At 33.7% G+C, this 21,056-nt stretch overlaps 1 protein-coding gene across 1 annotated transcript in view; it reads right to left on the minus strand.

The window, feature by feature from the left end:
• LOC100372620 (MMS19 nucleotide excision repair protein homolog) overlaps positions 1–21,055 on the minus strand; it is a 21,508-nt gene extending 453 nt beyond the window's left edge. The window contains exons 1-21 of the mRNA XM_085504165.1: positions 20,688–21,055; positions 18,036–18,084; positions 17,504–17,607; positions 16,732–16,817; positions 12,632–12,776; positions 12,184–12,309; positions 11,188–11,336; positions 10,504–10,656; positions 9,744–9,885; positions 8,809–8,963; positions 7,628–7,914; positions 7,086–7,177; positions 6,032–6,157; positions 4,919–5,159; positions 4,456–4,558; positions 4,082–4,280; positions 3,437–3,555; positions 2,881–3,124; positions 2,015–2,265; positions 938–997; positions 54–154 (exon numbers count right to left, since the gene is read on the minus strand). Coding sequence (XP_085360291.1) covers positions 54–154; positions 938–997; positions 2,015–2,265; positions 2,881–3,124; positions 3,437–3,555; positions 4,082–4,280; positions 4,456–4,558; positions 4,919–5,159; positions 6,032–6,157; positions 7,086–7,177; positions 7,628–7,914; positions 8,809–8,963; positions 9,744–9,885; positions 10,504–10,656; positions 11,188–11,336; positions 12,184–12,309; positions 12,632–12,776; positions 16,732–16,817; positions 17,504–17,607; positions 18,036–18,084; positions 20,688–20,769 — 3,014 coding nt within the window. The 5' untranslated portion in view covers positions 20,770–21,055. The remainder of the gene's footprint in view (positions 1–53; positions 155–937; positions 998–2,014; positions 2,266–2,880; positions 3,125–3,436; positions 3,556–4,081; positions 4,281–4,455; positions 4,559–4,918; positions 5,160–6,031; positions 6,158–7,085; positions 7,178–7,627; positions 7,915–8,808; positions 8,964–9,743; positions 9,886–10,503; positions 10,657–11,187; positions 11,337–12,183; positions 12,310–12,631; positions 12,777–16,731; positions 16,818–17,503; positions 17,608–18,035; positions 18,085–20,687) is intronic.
• Between the last annotated feature and the right edge of the window lies 1 nt (position 21,056).

Consider the following 21,056-nt stretch of genomic DNA (forward strand, 5'->3'; position numbering starts at 1 on the left):
CATTTCAAATGTACAGCCAAGTATTACAAACCTAATCTGAATATATTACTTACCACAGTCCCCTTGCTGTTACTGCTTGTTGTCTGACAAGTCTTTTCCTGTCATCTAAAACGGATGCCAATCTCCTGACTACTTCCTTTTGTCGAGGATATATCTGTAAAGTAAGTGTAGATGCACTTCAGACTTACCACATGGGTAGGCAGAGTGACAAGCAAACCAATACATTACAGACTTACCACATGGGTAGGCAGAGTGACTAACAAACCAATACATTACAGACTTACCACATGGGTAGGCAGAGTGACTAACAAACCAATACATTACAGACTTACCACATGGGTAGGCAGAGTGACTAACAAACCAATACATTACAGACTTACCACATGGGTAGGCAGAGTGACTAACAAACCAATACATTACAGACTTACCACATGGGTAGGCAGAGTGACTAACAAACCAATACATTACAGACTTACCACATGGGTAGGCAGAGTGACAAACAAACCAATACATTAGACTTACCACATGGGTAGGCAGAGTGACTAACAAACCAATACATTAGACTTACCACATGGGTAGGCAGAGTGACTAACAAACCAATACATTACAGACTTACCACATGGGTAGGCATAGTGATTAAACCAATACATTACAGACTTACCACATTGGTAGGCAAACCAATACATTACAGACTTACCACATGGGTAGGCATAGTGACTAACAAACCAATACATTACAGACTTACCACATGGGTAGGCAGAGTGACAAACAAACCAATACATTACAGACTTACCACATGGGTAGGCATAGTGACTAACAAACCAATACATTACAGACTTACCACATGGGTAGGCATAGTGACTAACAAACCAATACATTACAGACTTACCACATGGGTAGGCATAGTGACTAACAAACCAATACATTACAGACTTACCACATGGGTAGGCAGAGTGACAAACAAACCAATGCATTTCAGAGCGGCTATTCTCACTTTCTGTAAAAAAATGTATTCACATTATTTCTTCTGACAATGTATTGTGCTGGCATAGTGATGAATGCATTGACATTGTGATTCATAGCTTATATCACATTTACGTAACATAATGCTAAAGATTCCAAACAAGGAGAGAAGCCTAGTATGCACTGTTCATTTGGCCAAGTTTTTATCTTGTCATTTCTCATTGTTATACGTGTTTAGCAAGTAATAATTCTTCCAAAATCTGTGTATTAAAATAAGTATTGTAAGATTTTAAGTTTCTTATAGAGGAAACATATGCCTAATGTGTTAGAAATTGACAAAAGGCCAAGTAAAGAAAGTGTAGAATCTGTATAAGTAGTATGTGCTTAACCTCACCACTAGACTTTCCCACCCAAATTTGTCTGCACTTTTTTCTTATATTCTTCAATATCTATGGAAATGAACACTAAAAAATTTGGCTATATTTGTCCCGGTCTTCTGAAGGAAATGCAGACTATAAATGCAGACTATTTTGTAAATTTGTGATGAAAAGAGAAAACTGGTGGTGAAAAGGTTAAAACACCATGGAAAGGAAAGCAGCAGAGAGGAGTCAATCCCGACTATGCCATGGTGATGTATATGGGAATGGTTAACATTAGGAGTTTGACTCTTGGCTATGCCACAAAAAGGGAATTAAAAACATTAATATGTAACAAATATAGTGTGCATTTTGTATGTAGCAGAAATGTGCAAAAAATAATTATGTATTAAGTATTATGTACAAATGGCCACCAGTCAGCCACATACCTCAGTTTGCTAACAGGTATTACCAACATAACAAATTTTAACAGAATCAGTTGTTTTTTAGTAACAATATGGCTGACAGTTATTTTGAGTCTGATTTAGAATAAAAATATGGAGCATGTATAGTATAAACTGGGAAGCAAAAATTGAGAAATTTAGTCTGCACATCTGGAGAAATTAAGTGGAAGAAAGCAATCAATGAACCCCTAAAATCTACATTATCTACTCCCACTGTTTATATTCACTTACCATACTTTGTTGATATGTACTTAATGTCAATAGTTGTGGCAGCAAGGTATCTACATACAGTGATATTACAGTGGGTGCATCCTGTATCAGCATGGACAACGTGTCTGACGTAGAGACGTATAATCCAACATCTTGACAGTACAGCGACTGTACTAACATTGGCATCAGTGGAGGTAACTCACTTAGCAATACTTGTTTTGGTATAAACTGCAGGAGATGAGACAATGCACTCAAGTAATATTGTTTCTTGTCTGGAAATAAACAAAGCCAGTTGATTAACCCTTTGACCACCAAGGTCAACTTTCATCACTTTTCACAAAATTAAATTAACACCCAGGTTAACAGTCTATAGCCAAGACTGGATAATAAAAAGCAAAAAAAAAAATATTTCACTCCCAAGTGCCCACGAACCTACATCTCCACCTGGGACTTGCTCCTATTGGTCTTCCAATGAATGAATAAATGATTGATTGAATGAATAAATGAATGAATGGTTTCTCAATGCTTTGATGGTGGACTAACTGCATCATGATGACTGGTTGCAACAATATCACAGGGCTGCACGTTTAGTGATATATAGATACTTGAATACAGTGAATGATTAGTAATCCATGGACTGTGATGGCAGTGATATTGTAGTGGACCATGTACCGTAATGTTAGTTAGTGACTGACCTATTGCGACTTGTGATTGTACATACATGTGTATATATACAAGTTTGATTACATGGATGTTTATTGTCAAAGTAATGCAATCAATCTTGATGGCAATACAAAGTATAACGATATCCAATTTTGAGTGTGGCATTATTTATTGCAAGCTGGCTGCTGAATGAGTGATAGATTTGTATTCGTGACAAATCCTACCTTCATTTGCTTTCTCAAATCCTGCCAGTATTCTTGGCAATGTCTGCATAAATAATCTCTGTCTGTACATTAATTTAATATCACAATGCATATCTTTATTCAATACATCTTGACTTTCACTTAGAATGATGTAAAAACCATCAGCTGCCATCTGAGAAAGTTGATGGTCTTCAAATAAAGAAATTAACTTGGTTGTAAATTGCGTTGATTTGAAATGTGCTCTTAATACCAGTGCTTTAGTCACCTGAAAACAAAATGGAAGAAGAAAACTTGAGTGATACAGTCATGAAATGAATAAATCTGAAAATGGATATCATCGATAGTGACATAGTTAACACATGACCTGTTGAAAGCCTCCATGGAGAGCCAAAATGAATGGAAAAAGACAGCGCCAGCAGACACACACCCAAACATTGTATTTGTTGGATACTGGATTAATAAAATATCGTGACCACAAGTACAGAGACATTTTTGTCATAAGCATCATGTATGTGCTACTGTAGCACTTTAATGGTAAATTAGAAAATCTGCTTTGTTTTCAGTGATAAGTACATACCCATAACCAGAGTGTTAATGCCTTCTGTCGGTTATAAATATTTTGGTCTGAAATCTCATCTTGAAGCATCCTACAGGTTGATTCAACTACAGTCTCGAGTGAGGAATCCAAATCAGTACCTTTAAAACAAATAATCAGAGATGAAATTAGCAAGATTCACTACCTAGCACCCAGAGTGCAAATACACTTTTTCTGGATGGCAGGAACAGTACTAACCAGTTTTTGAATATATAGACAGTAGCACATTCTTCTAGTCCATCCCCGTCAACCCCCTGAACAACTAACAGGTACTTTATATGTTTTTTTGTTTAATTTATTCATCAATAGGAAACCCATGCCTTGGTTCTTTATGTAATGTGTATTGAGAACACTCACAGTACATGGGACTATTGAAGAGTATTGATTGTGTTCAACTGATAGGGTGTGACTTCTCAAATCTAATAACACTGCCTGAATGTACTCAGGTATGGATTTTCAGGATGTTGGTGAAAATTATTGATGTCCATATATGGGCATATCTATATATGGGCATATCTATATATGGTTAATCATTCATATTCAATTGCTCATTTCCATAATATTGCCAAGTAAATGTCACTATGGAAACCATATGGTTCCATCATATTCAATGAAGGCAACCCATACCTTGTTTGTGTTTGTTGACGAGTCCAGCGTAGCATTTAGCAGCGGACACACAGGTAAGGTGATGCTCACTAGACAAGGACAGCTTCAGTAGTTTTTCCATCAATTCCAAACATTGTGAACTCAACTCAAAAGTCTTCATTGAACAAATTATAGAAGTTAGCAGACTCACTAACTGTGTATGTTGCCATGGTGATGAAATCTACAACGTAAACACAAGATTCAGTCACAATGATATTATTAAATGTTATCTCCTCAATCCAATATCTGACACCTACAATGCTAAAAAATGCTTACACAACAATTAATAATAATTAATATTTGGATCAATACACTAGAAATCACTGTAGATAAATCAATTAAGTTCTCAAACTCACCTCCAATGGCCGAAAATGTTGTGATGATTGTTTAAGACCAATATTTTCAAGGTTTCCATCTAAAAATAGTGATATTGTGTTTGATACAAGATTTGAAGCAACCCTGAAAAAATAAAAGTCAAATGAATCTGGTGTAGTAGTAGTTGCTTTGGAGAAATGAGCTCACAAAAGTAAACAAGATTTAAATATTATATATACGAGATGTAAATGTTATATAAATGTGTGTAAATGATATGTAAATGTTATGTAAATTTATGTAAATGATATGTAAATATTGTTTATATTCCTCAATAATTAATCATGACTGGTTATCACAAGAATACTGCAAAGTATGCACAAAGGCGGTACAGTGATCATAATGGCGTGAAGCCATTTTTTTCCATTTCATTTACAATCAAGTTTTAAACTAAGTACTCGTAGCTCTCTCTCTAGATGACAAACACAAACACATAAATTGACTCACCTGTCATCCAATACCTTGGCAATATTGCGACATACAGTAGCAATACTACTCACAACATCCTCTTTACATAATATATAATTGTTTACTTGCAATGCTTGATCTACGGTTATCCTTAAAAGTTGTGGTAATAATTTAGAATGGAAAAAGTCTAGACATTGTTCATCTGATATATTAGAATTGACTACGATGTCTATACTCTGTATGGTATTGACGGCAGTTTCCAGGGACTCAGCTGTGTTATCTAAATAAGAAATAAAATTATATAATTCATGAGGTGGGTCAGTGTACAATCACAGATAGTCTAATAGTTGATTACCAGTCCCATGCACACTAAAACATACAACCGGGCGGTTAATATAGCTCCACTGTCCTGCAAGAATATTGTGGGAGCCAAGTCAAGCAACACACACCTATAAGACAAAACGTGGTTAACCCCCCCCCCCAAAAAAAAAGTAGTTTGGTTCTAGCTGTTAAGAACATGTCAACTGAACTTCATCAAACAAATTGTTCACAAAAATAATGTACACTTCAAATATCAAATTAGGTTGATAGTTCTCAAGAAGAAGTTAAAAAAATGACAAAAATATTTGCCAAATTAGAGAATTGAAGATACAACTATGAAATAGTCAAATCTGACAATGTATCAAAGCGAAGCTGGTAGTTTTCAAGAAGTTCAAAATAGCATTTTTCAACAAAAATGACAATAATATTCACCAAAAATAGAGAATTGAAGTTATCATCATGAAATGAAGAAATCTGACCGAGGTCCACCCAAGGTACCTATATGCCAAGTATAAAACCAATTGAGCTGGTAGTTTACAAGAAGAAGTTATAAGTAAAATTTTTACCAAAAATAACAAAAATATTTGCAAAAAAGAGAATTGAAGATATGGTCACGAAATGAACAAATGTAACATGGGTCCATGCAAGGTACCTACATAAAGTATCAAAGCAATTGTGCTGGTAGTTTTCAACTACTAGGGTACTCTATGACTGCTAATGTGGTTGTATATAAACCTATTTGTGGACATTTTCACCAGGCAATGTGTTTAGATGTTTCTATAAATAATTCTGGTTATAAATGTCTTAATGATCTTTTTAAAAAAAAATTACCTTCACTGAGTGTGCCAAGATGTTGCAGCATAACTGGAATTGTTGTTAACACTATATCTGAATGCATGGATATACCAGCTAATGTATTTACTATAAAACGATGTCTTGTACCGGTGGCTCTGCTATCTATTAGTAAAGTTAACAGATACTGTCAGTTTACTGCAGTAAGCCTCAGAAGTATTGGGGCAGTATGTTGTTAATCAGATGGCAAATCTGGTTGAAGAAGTTGTAACAATGTATTATCATTACTATCAAGTCAGTGACCGTATAGTTATAATATGAGGTTATTATGAGAATACCTCAAAGTATGCACAAAGACAGTACAGTGGGAGTATCGACCAAGGTGCAGAGGAGGTCGATGTGACGGCGTACTGTCTGAGTGCATACTTTGAGGTATCCTTGTAATAACCTTATTATTATACATCTTTTCCTTCCAAGATTACACCCTGGGAATGTCAAAATACAAAATGTTTAGAACAGATCCGGGTGGCAGCCATGTTTGTTTTTATTATTAGAGGACGCTTACGCGCATAATCATTCCATACTCGGAATATGCATTTCCTTATATGGTAGGATGAAAATACCGCAAACTTACGGCACGCTGTAACTTATGTCATTATGATGACAGATGTATAATAATGTACTTTTAATCTTACTATAATCTTCAATGTTTTAGAACATATAGAGAAGATGTGCTCAATGCCAAGGTATAGTATGTCCCCTGCTGCAATAGATTCATCAGGAGTGGGGGCTACCACTAACTAGTCAGTGCAAGCAAGGTTTTGGGAAACAGTACAGAATGGCCCAAATTAATTCTTTTTCATGGTAGCAATAGCAGCAACGTACTTGATTGATTCAATTGATTGATGGATTCAATTATCAAGATATCTGGTTGGTATCATACAAATTACAATTAAATACAGTCTTAATATTTAATATAGAGGAAAAATGTTTTATTCCTATACAGCGAGTATGGGTAAAATGTGTATAATACAAATACACAACAAAATGGAACAAAAGGAAACAACCTAATATGAATAAATAAACCACTCACCAAGTTCTTTGATCAGTTGTGGTAGGACTTCCTCTTTTACTAATAATGAGAACTCCATGGACATAAAAGCCAGCGCTGTCACAGCTTCAGAACTGTGAACAAGAATGAAAGTCAGAAACTTGAACTTTTGAACAAGTTCTATTATTTTCAAATTTTTTCTGACAAAACAAGACAAAACCTTTTTTTCTCTATTTGAAAAAACGATTACACTACCAGTACACTCTTATAATAAGAAGAGAACAATAGATGTATTTTTAGTCATAGCGCCATCAGTCCATCAGGAATGGGAGATTTAGTGCTAGCTCACGCAATTTATTCGTTGGTTTCCCTGATGATCAAGGTGAATTAGAACGTTTTCACACCAGAGCGCACAACTTTCTAAAGGTAATGACAGAACTTGAAACTTGCTTAGTGTATCAATTTAATCTGTGTTATATATACCAACACAAAAGTAACTGCTGGCTATTTTTGGTCTAAATTGTTGGAGAGAACGACACAAAGGGAAAATACAATGAGACAAAACACTGTCCCACACTATTTACCAAACTTTGTTATCTTGATCTGTCAGAACTATATTTGTGAAATGCATAGCTGCAAGCTTCTTCTCATTAATATTCATAATTGCATTCAATGACATAAGTCCAACCAGTCCAGTAATTCCAATACATCGTAGCTGAGAGCTGTGATCACTGAGAAGTGATAAAAACAGAGAAGCTAGGGAGTCTTTGAATGGAATAACTGGACTTGGGGTGTCATCTCCAAAGGTGAAACTTTTACAGACTTTGATGAAATCCAATGCAGCATGCAGCAGAGAGACTCTTTCATTCACCTGAATAGAGACAAAACAAGATTCATTTTGTGGTCAAATAATATGGGGTTATCACATGATATGACTGCCCTTAGAGCTCGTTCATATGAGTGATGTCAGCGACAAATTATACAGCAATTTGACATGATGTTTAAGATGAGATTTTCATGCAAACGTCTTCATGTGCACACTTTGATATTAAAACATGAATTTTCGTTTAATCTTAAAATGTGCAAATAAAACTCTCACACCTGTTTAGATAATATTTGATTGTAATAATGCTACAGACGAACGTCCTTAATGATATAATCGTATCCTATCCACCATCTAAATGACCTCTCCTAACATCAATAAATGGCATAACAACCTCAACCTGACTGTTGTCGGTAAAGTGTAATGTTCTGGTGAAAAATCCACAGTTCAGCCTGTGTGATTATGTTTTTAAAAGTGCACTTGGATTTCTTGCATTAGTTATTGTGAAACGTTAATAAATCATGAGATTTCTCTTTATTTCAGAAAGACTAACTAGAAGAATTTGGTCACCAAATTTACATACAAGTATTCCCTGATATACAAATACCCTATTCTCGGGAGCGGAGCTATGTCACAGAACATTCTATGTGCACAACTGTACCATGTATTCCTATGGGCTATCTGCAAGTGGCTGTGGAACACCAGTTGAGGGGCTGACGAAAACAGATAAAATCAAGAAAACAGCACAAACATAATTTTGTGGAAATCTTGAGCAACCAAATTTATACATGTTGTACATTTAGCGGTACACTGTTCAGTAGAGTCCCAAAGTACATTTTTTTTCACCCATTGTCTGCGGTGAAAGTACCCGGATAAAAAAAAATGTCAGGAAATTCATGTACAACCAAACATACAAGAAATAGATGAAATCCGTTTGTATACCTGTTTGCACTTATGGAACTGCTCCAGTAATATCGGTACAACTGCAGAAATGATTTTATAACAAGCTGGATCTGATGCACTGGCAGCAGACTGCAGTAACTTACTAGTTGGTAACATCAGTCGCAGTCCAGGGTCTCGTAAATGTTTACTACAATCTGTGAAGAAAATACATTACCAGTAAATCAGCATTTGAATTTTGAATCACAAATATTGCAATAATTTTGCTGAAAAATTTTACTTACTTTACTTATTTGAGAGAACAGTCCAGTTTTATGCAATAGTGAACTAAACTAAAACCAGTCAGCCATATTGAAGCAGACTTGTGCATAAATGTCGATTTTATCCCATTCTGCAATGAATGCCATTTCTTGAATTGCAACATGAAACCAATTCAGGTGCACATGTATGAAATGATGTACATGTATATGTGAATTTTGAACAAAATCAGGTCAGGGCATGTCAGAAATATGGCTTTGGAATAGCATTCAGTAAAAGTTTTCAGTTTTGAACAAAATTCACCCATACATCTTACTCAAAATAAAACTGGTATAGTCATCCCTGGTATAGTCAACCTGACTGTGACTTGGTGTGAATCACCTTACCAACATCTTTGTTATATTACAATGGTTATAAGAATGTTTCATGCATAATTAATTATTTAACTAAATGCTTTGTGGCATAATTTGAAACATGCTATTTGATCTTGAACTATGACCAATTTTGACACATATTTCTGTTATGCCAAAGTTTTGTGCTTACTGAGTCGCAGTCGTAGAAACAAGTCTCTATGTAAACATTTATGTTTTAGTAAGGCTCATCATAAACAATGAATAAGTTAGAAAAAAACAAAACAAGATTACAAATTGTAAAATCTTTTAGTATTCTCACTGTGTATGAAAATAAAAGGAAATTAATCAGATTAAACTGTTACTTACCTTTTAGGACCAAGTCTAAAAATTCATCCAAACCACCAGCGGCTTTATTGGCATTGCTGACAGCATTGGACAGTGTTTTCACAATAGAACACAGGCAAGTTAAAGCAGATTTTTCTACTTCATGACTAAAAGCTTGGAACACCTAAATGAAATGAACACAAGACATAATTTTAAGATTAATTTACATGTAATTTATTCCATATTTCATAGCACAACAAGATTACTTTCATTATATAAACTACAGAGGACAGTAATATCTATAAAAATACAGAGTTTCGCTATTGTAAAATACTTTATTTTAGCTGGAATTGATTTTCGCTTAATAGACTTTTTAGATGTTTTGTATGGAATATATTTTAACTGATTTTTGATGAGTGAATGTAAAATATAGGAAAAAAGGTATATTCGCTGGATTTTATTTTTACTAAATCATTCCATTATCGAAAATAGCGATAATCAATTCTAAGCGAAAATAAAGTATTCAACAGTATTTGATTATATTTGTCACTGAAACCATGTACCATGGAACACTAGAGAAATTTGCTACGTTGCATTATAAATTTTCCCAATCTGATTTTCACTATCTTGAGAACTGTGTCTTTCACAAAATTAAAATATTTTCATCCAAAAAAAACACTTGAGGCAGGTCATTTGAATACAAAATGAGTAGAATTAAAAAAAAAATGTTTCTCAAATTAGGAAATTTTACTGAAAACATTTTCTGAAAAAGTAGACTAACAGCAACTCTACAATGTTATACCTCTCGTCTTATTGTTGACCACATTGCGGGTAAAAACTCCATGAGATCATCTTCACCATACACTTCACAACACTCGGCTAATGTGAGAAAAGAATCAATCTTTGCACGCTGCACATCAGACGATAACTTCTCCATCAACAACGGCAAACAATGCTAACAAAGAACGATAACACATTAAACAAGTTTTGGGTTCTCTTCTAGATAGGCTATCATACATTGATTTCATATATATTCAGTTTAATGCTAGTTTTCATCAAACTTGCTTCCAATTTTGTACCAAATATGTTTTTATAATCTTTGAAAGAAGGAAGGTTGCAAAAGTGCCATTCATTTGGTTAAATAACTTCAAGTTTTATTTAGTTGTCCACAGAAAGTTTAAGAGTTTAATATATTGTGATAATTTAATTTAAGTTTTTGAATACATCACTCATTCATATACAAATGCAACAGTTTTATTCAAAAGCTAGCTTCACAACATACGGTATTCAAAAAGAGATATTAAGATATTATCCTCTTCAATAAAGGTTAATATTCATGGAAGCTACAAAGTTTCTTGGATATTCACAGGACTGCTTAGGTGTCTTACATATAGTTAATATTTCCTTATCAATAACTATTACAGTTTTTGCCTAAAAAATTGTGATCTCAGCGAATCAAAATCTAGGAAAGATTTTTTTTTCTCACCTCTGCAAATTTTGGCGTCGCGGCGAGACACTTTCTGAGACCTAAGACGAGCTCTTCTTGTGTGACTTTGTAGGGATCATTTGGCGGAGGAGTGAAATCAATGGGAAAGTAGCATGACACAACTTCAAAAAGTTCTTCAATGAAAACATCTACCAGTACACAAAATAAAACAAATGCTGGATTATCGACATCAAAATTCTCATATTTGAATTTCACTACTTTGTGGTTTCAATCACAGTCACTCAACTGAATATAAATATTCCATTAACCTTTTCACTACCAGATCCCTCTTTTCATCACAAATTTACAAAATAGTTCCGTTTATAGTCTGCACTTCCCTTCAGAAGATTGGAAGAAAGATAACCATATTTTTTGAGTAAAAACTGAAAATTGACTCAAATTTTGTCTGCTGGCTCCATTTCGAGAAATATTGAAGAATATAAAAAAAAAGTGCAGACAAATTTGGTGGTGAAAAGGTTATTAAAAGCAATACTTTCTATCAGTCAACCAAATTAAAAACCATTACTCACATAAACACCAAAGTCAACTGTTTTGATCAAAATGTGCAAACTTTGTTTAAAATATTGAAAAATGTGTAAATGTTACAGTAGGTGCAAAATACAAGGCGTGTACACAAACCCAAAGTACTCAAGAAATTCCCTAAGAACATTACTAGCGGTGCATATTATAATTGTTCAAGGTCTGTTTTCCACAGTAAACAGTCACCAGAAACAAATAATTATTTACCACATCTGTTTAATAAATCCATCTAGTGACAGTGATTTGGTAATGAGAATTGGATTAAGGACTGAAGATGTGGATTTTTGGACGGCTATTAATAAAAGATTTTATTATTGAAAATGATGAGTGATTAAGAACTATATCCAGTTTTTTATTGGATCATATTTGTTACACCCATTCATGTTCTTTTGTTGGTAGTGGGTGCAAATAATTGGAATTGTGTATTGTGTACATATTTTTTGATGCAGTCCTTACCAATGGGAAAGTTGTGAATAATAATTGGTACACATCGGAATATCATCGTCAGATTCCTTGGATCTTTCTCACCATCCATACACTGGATGTAACCAAACACAAAATCTCTTCCAAGACTTTGTAAATCTGGAGAATAACAGAGTTAAATTCAGATATAGGCTGCATTGAACAGTCTGTTTTGATTGGTTGTAACTATTGTAGTTTCTAATGCATTTGCTCTATTAGAAGCACATTTCAAAATAAAACGTCAAATAAGCAAGAACTTGCATTTACATCATGCTGGATCATTAAAATAAGACGTATTTTAATCCCCCTTTCTTGTCCTCCATGTCCTCTGAGCCCATGCACACCTAATAGCTCATAATATGGGATTATAGAAAAATTAATGTTTATCAACACAAATCTGACACATGCATTACGCAATGATCAGTAGCATTGATAAATGTACCTTTGATCCTTGTATCAAGCAGATTTGAAAGTATTGCATAAACTGATCTTCTGTCAACTTGAATCATACTTTGTACATGAACTTCTTTGTAAATGGCTTGCACTAACTGTACCTCACAACCTTTTGGTAAATTATCATATGTACTCTGAGAAGATTCAAAGTGAAATTACTTAAGTTTCTGATGATTGTGTAATTAGTAAATCATGTGGTTCATTGCAGGCTTCACAGTCAGCAACCATGGAGGCCTTAAAAATGGTGTCATTACAATCGTTGTGAGAATTATTCGGGCAGTCAGTTAGCAAGATGACTTGTAATATTGCAAAACACTTTGGTCTTTGCCCATTTAGACAAGTAATATCTAGCGTGTGTATACAACAACCATTCTTTATTTTTTATATTTATATTGTAATTATTTTCAGTAATTTTAAAAATCGCAAATTGGGTGTTGCTTAAATTTGTCGAAAAATGTCAACCCCTCGCTCATTTTAGTCAGTTGTACCAGTTACAATCAAAGAAAGCTTAGAAAGAACTCCCATGTGCTGAGAGTATTGGAGACACATTAAATATAATTCGAAATTACTTAGCTGAAAACTAATTATGCAAATCAGAAAATTAATATGACCAGATTTGAGTGTAAAACTAATGAGGTCTGCGCAATGTAACAGAAAATCTATGTCTCCAAGTTTAATTGAAATGTGATTAGAACCAAAAAATTATGAATTATTATGCTTATTAGGGAATTAATATGAACAGATTTTTACCCCAAACTAATTAGGTTTGTACATTGTCCTAGAGCATCTTTGTACTAAGTTTCATTGAAATGGAATAATTAGTACCGTGAAAACTCCAAAATTTCGACCCCTCTAAAAATTCGATTGGCTATTTATTTGCCGGGTTTCGGTGTTTTATTGACCTCCAAATTTTCGACTCCACTAAAAATTGCCGACTCATTCTTATTCGAAAATTGCGACCAGTTTTAGTTTTCCCCAAACGAAAAAAAAAACCGATGTGAGCGTTCAAACGGGACCTTCCTCGAAGGCATGAATCCGGGTTTCTGATTGACTGAGAGATTTTTATTTTATTGGTAACGAAAATATATTCTAAATAAACGAAGTTTCAAATAAAAACGAACACAAAAATCTCGGCATGCTGCGTTTCTGAATTGTTGATTATTACTGTACTCAGTAGTGATTATAATAATGTACACAAAATAAATTTGTTGAATGGTTATGAAATACAAATAAAAGTCAACTAAGTTTCATCGTAAGCGAATGATTCCGGTCTCGTATAAACGTTTGATGCTGTAGGATATCCGCCATGTTCTCTTAGGTCAAATAGGTCAAATCGCTAATTAACCAATCAAAAAGCTGGATGATGCCAACGTGTTCAAATTACCATAGCTTATTTAAATATGTTAATGTTATTGAATGCAGTGCGAAGAGATTGATGTTGTAGTACGATATTTTGGCTTGGATTTTGATGCGAAAACGGCATGATTTTTTTTTAAATAAAAAAATTAGTTGTTTTTAAAAAATAAACTGGTCATCTGAAGAATAATTTAACATTGTTCACAGTGATAACAGCTCATTCTCGAAAGGAAGCTTACCCGCTCACGCTAGTCACGATAAAAATCATACACGTGTACTCTTGAATAGACAGACGTCAATGACTACGGTAAAACTTAGACTCTATTTTAGCCGGCAGGATTGATTGAAATGTCCGAAAAATGACGCCAAAATACACCTTAAAAGTCCCATTTTATTTTCTTAAATCCCATTTTATTTTTTAATCCAAGGGCGAATTTACGGCAGAATTTGGTCCCTCAAATAAGGGACACGTGAGCTTTGATTCTAACCGGATACATTGCACTGGGTCGGGGAGATAGTTTGCTAAACTTCCATGTATCTTTTGTCCAATGGGTACCTGTACTTCGAACATTCGCAAGTTTTCCTAGGTAGTGCGAGACAGCTTTTTCTTTTGACCTATTAGTTTTGTGCTGACCTCTTCTGCGCGTCTTGATGTTTTGTTTTGCTTGTCATAATACTCACTGATTGATGACTTTGTTTAGATTTTGAGTTACAACTCGGCCACGACTCTAAAAACATGTCACATTTCTAACGCCAATTATTTAAAACCGGTCGAAATTTTGGAGTTTTTACGGTACTTTAGATATCAGTGTGAAAGCTTAAAATTGGTTAATTATGCAAATTAGGTAATTAATATGTACAGATTGTAACCCACAATTATTCAGGTCTGTCTATTGTCCTACAGCATCCATGTACATTCATTGATATGTGATGTATAGTACCTGAGATATCAGTGTGAAAGTTGGTTAATTATGCAAATTAGGTGATTAATATGCACAAATATTTACCGGAAACTAATTGGGTCTGCATAATTCTAGATTCATTGAAATGTAAATGATTAGTACTTTAGATATCAGTAGAAAAGCTGAAAATTAATTATGCAAATTAGGTAATTAATATGCACAATTATTTACCCTAAAACTAATCAGGTCTCTGCATAGTCCTAAAGGATCTATGTACCAAGTTTCATTGAAATGCGATGATTAGTACTTGAGATACCCATGGAAAAGCTGCAAATTAACTAATTATGCAAATTAGGTGATTAATATGCACAAATATTTATCGAAAACAATCAATCTCTGCATAGTCCTTGAGTATGTAAGTACCAAGTTTCATTGAAATGTAATGCTAACTACTTATATCAAATGCTGAAAATTAATTAATTATGCAAATTAGGTAATTAATATGTACTGATATTACCATAAAAACTATCAGGTCTGTGCAGTGTCGTATGACATCTATGTACCAAGTTTCATTTGAAATGTGATGATTAGTACTTGAGATATCAGTGGAAAAACCGAAAATTGACTAATCATTATGCAAATTAGGTAATTAGTATCCACGGATTATTACCAAAAACTAATCAAAACCTAGCATTAGTTCAGAGCATCTATGTACCAAGTTTCATCAAAATCCAATGAGTGGTTCTTTTGATATCAGTGGAACAGTCATAGAACAGCTAAAAATTAGCTAATTATCATGCAAATTAGGTAATTAACGAGCATGGATTTTTACCAAAACCTAATCAAATCTGCGCATTGGCCCAGAGCATCTATGCACCAAGTTTCATCAAAAACCGATGTATGGTTCTTGAGATAGCAGTGGAACAGTCGGACACACATACACACACATACACACATACACACATACACACATACACACATACACACATACAGACACACTAACTGCAAAGACTCCCATTTTGTGCTTCGCACATGGGAGTCAAAAATGGACTAGACATAATAATGGTCGTTATACCCTCGTCATTTTCAAACTGCAGTTGAAAACGTGATTTGCTCAAAGAAGGCACTTTTGATTTGACAAAGTCCATCAAACCGTTATAATCAAGTTTTCCGTCTGTGTATCCCTGATGTACTCTCCCACCATGGTATGAAATCTGGATTTGATACATAATGCACCAGTAATGTAAAACCAACTTTTTGTTTGGCTCAAAACTGTCGTGAAACTGCAGCGCAGCCAATGCTAAGAAACTTTACTGTGAGCCTTCCCGCCAATGACGAGTTCATTAATACCTTGTGTTACTCAACACTCAGGAGTTTGTTTTGTAAATTGTCAGGTGGACTCAGATGGTTATAACAATTTAAAATAACAATTTGAATGCATATACAACATATAACCTGTTAATGTATGATAACCAAAGCGTGTTGTTTTGAAACAAAAACAGTTTTTACCCGCATCTTAGCAAGAAAATGGAATGATCCCAATTGTGGGCGTGCCAATATAACGGCGCCATCAAGTTTAGATTGGACAAAGACCCAAGTGTTTTGCAAAGTTGCAAGATATATTGCTAACTGACAGTCCAAATAATTCTCAAAACGGCTGTAAGAAACCAGGTGGTTTGTTTCAGATAGTATTTAAAGCAATAATTAAGAAAATTGGTGATTTAATTCACTCTTTTTGTCAATAATAAGAATTTTTATCATCAGACATAAAACAACAGAGTATGAATAGGATGATTTTGACACACACTGGTGACAATCATGCTGTACTTACCAAAGCCAGCATTCCAAGTAGGGTATGTGGCGTCACTGAGTAATGATCACTGAGTCTATCACAGTAGAATATAACAAGAGCTCTCACTAACAGAAAAAATAGAATTATAGACAACATTGTAACAATGTCCTCTTATGATGAAAAAACTTGTTCTGGAATTGTAAATTTGAGCGTGCAAAAAAAAATTAAATTAAAATAATCGTTGAAAATTTTAAAGAATCTTAAAAATAGAACAGCATCAGTGTTTTTCACAAGTGTGTGAGTGCCCTCTAATGGTGGAAAAAAGAAATTGCATTTACAACTTAAATGATCATTTCAATAATGAAAACATTTTAGGAAACAGAACAGCATCAGAGTTCTCCCTTAGCAGATTAACATTGTGGATTTCCAATATTTCAAATTATCGATATAATGAAAAAATGCATGTATAACATGGTTTCTATAGCAACTGGACAATCACTTCTGATACTTACTTTCAACATTGATATATTTTTTGATTGGTACACAAAGGTCAAAGTCATATTACAATAAGTAAGCTCTTTGAGCACCAAAGTCAACTTTTGCAAAACCTTTCACAAAACAAACCTTCAAATTAACAACAACCAATAACAAATTATGTCTATCTGATCCAAAGTTACCAAAAAACAATTCCACATAAATACATTTAAATTATGGCACTCAAAGAATTAATAGACACAAAAACATGAAATGTGCATAACATGACTGAAACCAGCAACTGCAATGTAAAATAATTCATAACTATTATTATCACCTTCGTCTGAACTCAGAAAGTTCTTTGGTAACCTGTTTAAGACTTCTGACAAGAGTCTGGTTCCTCTACATCTAATATTTTTCTCGGTACTTGTAAGATAAGTTCTGAGAACGAAACAAATTAAATCAGACATTTTATACATTGTAAAAAGACAACTTGACACTCATTGATATGAATGTTTTGACAACTAGATTATGTTATTTCATACATTTCTAAATGAAATCAATAATCCCAATACTACCATTTTCATTTCTTTGAAACAAATGTTGATCAAGGTTTGGAACAAGAAACAGGTTAGAAAGCAAATTATGATCAGAAGGAATTCACGAATAATATCCAACAGATGTCACATGACCCAATTTACAATTATTATTCACCGAAAAATAAATACATTTCTTGGGCCCTATCACGTGACACCTGTTGATCTCTGAACCGTGTGACCATCATGTGTTTTATAAATGACTAGAATATTACTGTTGAATGGTAAAATTGAAAAATATGTCTTATGTGAAATTAAATGATTTAAACTTACCCCAAGTTCTCTACTAATTCTAGAATTTTGATTTCTGCTGCGTGAATTGCTGAAAACAATAAAAGTGGATATTAAAACAATTATTATCATGTAATATCAATATTTAGACTTGACCAATAGTGACTCAGGGTGTAGATGTGTAGATTACTTTTCTGCTTCACATACTCCAACCCTTATCCTGCCAGCCCCATGTACTTGCATTTAATCAGAGACAGTATAGTATGTCTATGATTTAATTGAACAGTTAAGAATTAAGTTATTTTTTTAGAATGGTGATTTTGTAAAAAAATTTTTTCCTTTCCTTTATCAAATGTGTTTTTAATAAAAATTGTTTTCCCTGGAGGATTTTATTTGAAATTTTCACACTGTAGAATTGTTCTAAATTTTAAACTAACCCTAGAGTTTCTAATAGTCAACCTATTAATGAGAAATTCTATTTTTATTTTGTTCACAGGATATAGTTTACGCAAGCTAAGCCAATTAACATACGCACAAATAGTAAATAATATCAGGTTATTATGAGGATACCTCAAAGTATGCATGAAGACAGTACAGCGAGAGTATCTTAGTGTATACTTTGAGGTATTCTCGTAATAACCTTATTATTATACATCTTTTCCTTGCAAGGATACATCAAGGGAATGTCAAAACACTAATTTCCAAATCTTCTACTTATCCCGTGGGCGCATGGCATTGACTGGGGCATGATCAGATGCTTCCCTGGAACTTGCGCTACGAGCCACCGCCATAGTGCATTAACATGGCACGTAACGCAAGTTGTGGTGTAGTTACCGGTATATACCAAATTACGATTGACATCTTCAAACACGTGTTACGCATGCAATATGTTGACGTTCGGTAGAGCGCCCCCAAACAGTGCAGGGTATTATTTAATTTACTGTCGTATTGTAGATGTTTGATTAAACTGACAACGTCCAAGGTTGGTGGTTCAGTTATTTATTTATTTATTTATTAACACACAACATCCCTCGGAGGGGATGAAAAGGGTTACAAATCAGATATTAGTAAAAGAAAAATAACCACATAAAGAGTAAGGGAACAAAAAGGCATAAAAAAAAAAAAAAGATAATAAGTTGAATACAAGGAATGTATTACTGGCTTAGTTTATGTAGGTGCTGCTGTCTTGTATTAAAACAGTTTTTTAAATATTGCGCTAAAGGAATTGACATTTTCTCGTCACTTAGTAATGATATGAATTTATTTTCATTACTAAATTTGTCAAAATTTGGTATACGTTTATTAGCTACAATGTAAAGTTTTGATCTTATTTCATTGTAATGAGGACAATTTGTGACAAAATGTTGTTCATCTTCAACATGGTCATTGTCGCACATATTGCAGACTCTGTCTTTAAAATCCAATCCTGTATGCCGGCCTGTTTCAATTTTCAGACAGTGGTTGCCAAGTCTAAATTTTGTTAAGGATTTGCGAAGTTCACTGTTTTTCATAATTGTTAAGTAGTTTTCTTGTTCTATTTTGGTTTTAAAAAGTTTGTAGGTTCTTAGTTTATTTTTAGAATTTGATTTTTTCCTATTGTCATTATTTATTTCATTTTTCCACTCAGTTGTAAACTCTTCTTTTAATTTCTCATCAATTGTTTTTAATTTTGATAATGAGATAATATTTGTTTCATTTAAAAGATAAGAATGGTTAATATTATTTAATATCAGATCAAGTTTTTTAAACCATTTACTTTTAATAATTTTATTGACATAGTATGCTTCTTGAAGTAGAGTATTTGTGGAATTTGCAATACGATTGGCATATTTTATCATTTGTTTCTTAATAAAAGAGTCAAGAGGTAATTTTCCCAATTCACTATATATTGCCATGATTGGTGTATTTTTTGAGATACCAAGAATGTACCGATAGTATGTAAGCTGAACATCCTCTACAATTGATTTTGTAGAGCTTTCTTCTCCCCAAATGTCACTCCCATACACAATAACTGGTCTGATAAGTTTATCAAATAGTGACAGTAGTATGGACATGTCCAGATTACCAGATCCAATTTTGGTCTTTAATGAGAATAAGGCTTTTATTCCTTTTCTTTTTAGGTTTTTCATTGCATCTTTAAATTTACCATTTGGACTCATAGTTAAGCCAAGATAATTGAAATCTTTAACTATATTGATTTCTTTTCCTTCATAAAAGAATATTTCCTTGTTAAGGAGTCTGTTACACTTATTGAATATCATTATTTTTGTTTTATCTGTGTTGACAGACAACTGCCATTTTGATGTGTAGGCTGATAGTTTATCCAAACAGTTTTGTAATCCCCTTTTGGATTTTGAAAGAATCACAATATCATCTGCATAAAGAAGGCAATTAATGGGTGTGTTGTGTAACAGTGTAGGGTCACAATGATCATTATCAAAAATATCAGGCAGGTCATTAATAAATAAATTAAACAGACTTGGGCTAAGGTTGCATCCTTGTTTTACTCCGATATTTGAACAAAATGATTCTGTTAAACCATTTCTTGTTTTTACCTTATATTTCACATCACCATACATATCTTTTATAATTTTGTACATATTACCATTTACACCATTTTTCAACAATTTATAAAAAAGACCTTCATGCCAAACACTATCAAAGGCTTTTTTTTTTACGATAACAAGATCTAACCTTTTACTATCTCCGAGAGACCACTTTCATCCTCCCCTCTAACATAGTTTTCGACGATCTCGATACACATGGAAGTCGCCATTTTGGATGAATGTTATTTGAGTTTAAAACTCCCGTGAGGACTTGCGCGTTTTTGGAATATATTTACATTCACGTTTCAATGACAGTGCATTGAACTGTTTAATGAGAAGCGTACTTATATATCCAACTATCGAAAACATGTAATACTTTAACCATATCTGTTCTTAATCACAGAATATCAAGCAATCTATATCTCTACCCGGCACGGACATTCGCCAATGACATCACTCGTAACAACCAGTCCAGTTTCAAGAATCCAATCACCTGCTTCGATATAACGTGTTTGTG

This window comes from Saccoglossus kowalevskii, chromosome 10 (assembly GCF_978046115.1).
Source record: "Saccoglossus kowalevskii chromosome 10, keSacKowa6.1, whole genome shotgun sequence".
Classification (NCBI taxonomy): Eukaryota; Metazoa; Hemichordata; class Enteropneusta; family Harrimaniidae; genus Saccoglossus; species Saccoglossus kowalevskii.